Source organism: Myotis brandtii, unplaced genomic scaffold (genome assembly GCF_000412655.1).
Source record: "Myotis brandtii unplaced genomic scaffold, ASM41265v1 scaffold297, whole genome shotgun sequence".
NCBI lineage: Eukaryota > Metazoa > Chordata > Mammalia > Chiroptera > Vespertilionidae > Myotis > Myotis brandtii.
The window spans coordinates 2,347,563-2,351,100 of record NW_005361351.1 but is presented as its reverse complement, the minus strand read 5'-3'; the positions used below and the strand labels follow the sequence as shown (position 1 = coordinate 2,351,100).

Genomic DNA, 3,538 nt, shown 5'->3' with positions numbered 1-3,538 from the left:
CTTGGAGCAAAGGAAATAAATAACCTTTTTCCTCTTACTTCTTGGTTTAAACTTTTTGTAATGAAAATACATTATTTTTATTGGTAAAAATATGTATATATAAAATATTATGTTTATAAATTTTATTAAATATATAACATGTAAATATCAAATAACCCATTCTTTCCTAACAGGTCTTTTTAACTTGTTTTCTCTTCAAACTGCCTCCTTTTTTGAAACTTCTTTAGCAATTTTGGTCAACATTTTGGTGTGAGCGTCTCTCCATTTTCACTAATTACAAAGCTGCTGGACAAAGTTTCCCTCTACCTTTTTAAAACTGGGATTGTGTCCTTCTCATATCCCTTTACTTTTACATTTTTTTTAAAGAGAAGTAAGCTTTATTTCCTTGTTTCTCAAATAGAGTTGGCTGAGCTGGTTGCTTTTTGGTAATTAATCAGAGAGACCAAATCCCATATCCTCGTCCGACTCCTCCGACTCTTCCTTTGCTTCAACCTTGGCTGGGGCTGCAGCAGCAGCAGCAGGAGCAGCAGTGGTGGCAGCGGCCACAGGGGCAGCAGCCACAAAAGCAGATGGATCAGCCAAGAAGGCCTTGACCTGTTCAGCAAGTGGGAAGGTGTAATCAGTCTCCACAGACAAAGCCAGAACTCGCTTATACCCATTGATGATAGAATGGGGTACTGATGCAACAGTTGGGTAACCAATGTGAAGGCATACACTGGCAACATTGCGGACACCCTCCAGGAAGCGGGAATGCAGAGTTTCCTCTGTGATGTCAAGGACTTCCGGGTTGTAGATGCTGCCATTGTCAAACACCTGATGGATGATCAGCCCAAAGGAGAAGGGGGAGATGTTCAGCATGTTCAGCAGTGTGGCTTCGCTGGCTCCCCCTTTGTCTCCAGTCTTAATCAGCTGTATATCACTCAGGATTTCAATGGTGCCCCTGGAGATTTTAGGGGAGATGCCTAGAGCCTGGAAGAAGGTGGTCTTCTCTGGCCCCAGACCAGTGTTCTGGGCTGGCACAGTGACTTCACATGGGGCAATGGCACCAGCACGGGCAGCAGCTGGCACCTTATTGGCCAGCAGCATGTCCCGGATCTCAGTGAGGTCCTCCTTGGTGAACACAAAGCCCACATTCCCCCGGATATGAGGCAGTAGTTTCTCCAGAGCCGGGTTGTTTTCCAGGTGCCCTCGGGTGGCCTTGCGCATCATGGTGTTCTTGCCCATCAGCACCACAGCCTTCCCACGGAGGGACATGCGGATCTGCTGCATCTGCTTGGAGCCCACATTGTCTGCTCCCACAATGAAGCATTTTGAATAATCATCCAGAAGTTGGATGATCTTAAGGAAGTAGTTGGACTTCCAGGTCGCCCTGTCTTCCCTGGGCATCACGGCGGTGCGTCAGGGATTGCCACGCAGGGTTTAAAGACGATGTCCCTCCCACAAGGACGCCTGGCGAGAGCTACTTTTACATTTTGATAGTTGATGCTGATCTCCTTATTCATTTGGGAACACGCATTTCTTTATCTGGCATCCGCCTTCAAAAGCCTCTGTCTCGTCTCAGGGCCACAGTGACCAATAGGACAAACTATTCCACCCACTGTGACTTTGCTTTAGTTTTTATTGTTTTGGTTTTTTTGTTTGTGTGTATGTATGTGTGTGTGTGTTTAACCTGGCTCTGTGTAAATGGGTGGATTCTTTCAAGCCTACAAAGTTTTTGTCCCTCTCTGTCATCCTGCACCTGGAGGTCTGCAGATCCAAGTTGCCTGCCTGGCCCTGTGTGCTGGGCGGGGCAGAGTAGCTGCCAGGCAGGCACTAGTACAGCCAGTGTGAAAGTGCTTTGCCAAAAACATGAGCCTGCATGAGAGAGACCTAACATGCTGGGGAGAAAAGCTTCCTAAAGGAAGTGGCAATTAGCTGAGGCCTGAGGTGTAAAGAAGGGAAAATGACCTTCATCAGGGAGCTGTGGTCCATGCCAGCTGGGACACTGGAGAGGGTGAGTGAGTCAACATGCTAAAAACTTAGGGTTTGAGGAAGCCAGTGGTGGGAGATTCAGTTAGAGAGTGATGGAAAGCCTGTGATGGCTTTTACCAGGAAGACACATCATCAGATGATGTAGAGAAATAATTTTGGTAGCAAAGGGGAGAATGGCTATAGGAGGGTAAGACTGGAGGCAGAGAGAAAACATATGCATCTGTTATAGAAGTCCAGGGGGAAAGAATGAGGCTTTGAACCAGATGGTACTGGGCATAGAGAGGTCGAGTTGGGTCCATGATGAATGGTAACCATTTGGGAACAGGAACACCTGGATGGTGAGTCCACCGAGTCTTCGGACTTCAGTCTGCAGACAGGTGTCAAGTCTATTCAACTGACCCCAGCCTCTCTTGAGAGAGTCAAGCCTAAATTTCCAGAAGCATCCTAAACACCACCTACCTGAAATTAAACTACTACAGCCCATGCAGCCCTGGTCCACTGCTCAGCATCCCAATTTGTGCCAATGTGACCAATATTATTTTGGTTCTCCAGGCTCAGTGACAAGATTATGGCAGGATTAGTTAGACAAAAACAATAGAGGATTTTGCCAGAACCAGGACAGTTGCACTGGCTGAGAGCACATAGTTTTAGGCAGTTTGAGTGGTCATGACCTTGTCAAGGTGAGTGACTACAATGGCTCCCACCTCCTTTTTCATTCTTCCTCCCTTCCAACTTTACCATTCCCTCCTGGACTGGGCTTGGGTATCTCATCTCTTAACAATTCAAAATCTCTCCTTTTCACCTCTCAGTTTAGTGGTTCATGTATCATAGATTAAGTGCCTGGCTCTCTACAGTAAGACCAACACAGCCCTGAGTTGTCCAATCCATCTGTTGTACAAGTGCCCAATTGGAGGCCACTTTGATGTTGACAAAGTAATCCCCATTGGTGAGCCCAGCTAGATTCTGGTAGTGTCACTCAGAACTGCAAAGAGATGCCCTGGCCTCACAGAACATAAATCCATGTGCTGTATGATTTCACGTCGCATGTGCTTCCTTTACATCCTAACTATCAGCATTTCCATCACCATCTTGTTAATGTAACATTTACAGCACTCCGCAGTAGACAGAACCTCCCAGAACACCCAATGACCTACAATAGGTCCCAGATATCTCACTCTGCTAGTCAAGTCCTCAAGCTCTCCCCCCCCCCCCCCGCCATGATATGAAGGCATGTGTGGGCCTATCTGAACACGTTGGCTTTTCCTAAGTGTCCTAAGTGAAATCCTTATGTCTATACTTTTGCTGAGGTCCTATACTCTGCCTGGGACAGACTCTGAGTCCAATCCTACTCCCGCCTCACAGGTCCATCAAATCCTTTCTTCCTGGTCTTCTGCCTCGCCTGATTAAAATCCTCATCTGCCCCACCAAGTGGACTTGTCCCCAACCGAGCTTCTCCTGACCCCGTGTCTGTCCGGTTCTTATTTATTATGGGGGACACAGAAATGTGCCCTCCTGGTGCCCTTCCAGGAAGGAGCAGGTCTGCAGGCAGCTCTTGCCGGCCATTCTG

The 3,538-nt window shown here is 47.3% G+C and overlaps 1 protein-coding gene across 1 annotated transcript; it reads right to left on the bottom strand.

The window, feature by feature from the left end:
* Window positions 1–363: 363 nt before the first annotated feature.
* LOC102258435 (60S acidic ribosomal protein P0) lies at window positions 364–1,450 on the bottom strand. The gene has a single exon (XM_005869525.2). It carries the CDS (start codon window positions 1,384–1,386, stop codon window positions 430–432), a length of 957 nt encoding a protein of 318 aa, XP_005869587.1. The 5' UTR covers window positions 1,387–1,450; the 3' UTR covers window positions 364–429.
* Between the last annotated feature and the right edge of the window lie 2,088 nt (window positions 1,451–3,538).

Excerpts from the sequence above, each read along its gene's own strand:
- LOC102258435 (XM_005869525.2), bottom strand. The coding sequence starts at position 1,386 with ATGCCCAGGGAAGACAGGGCGACCTGGAAGTCCAACTACTTCCTTAAG.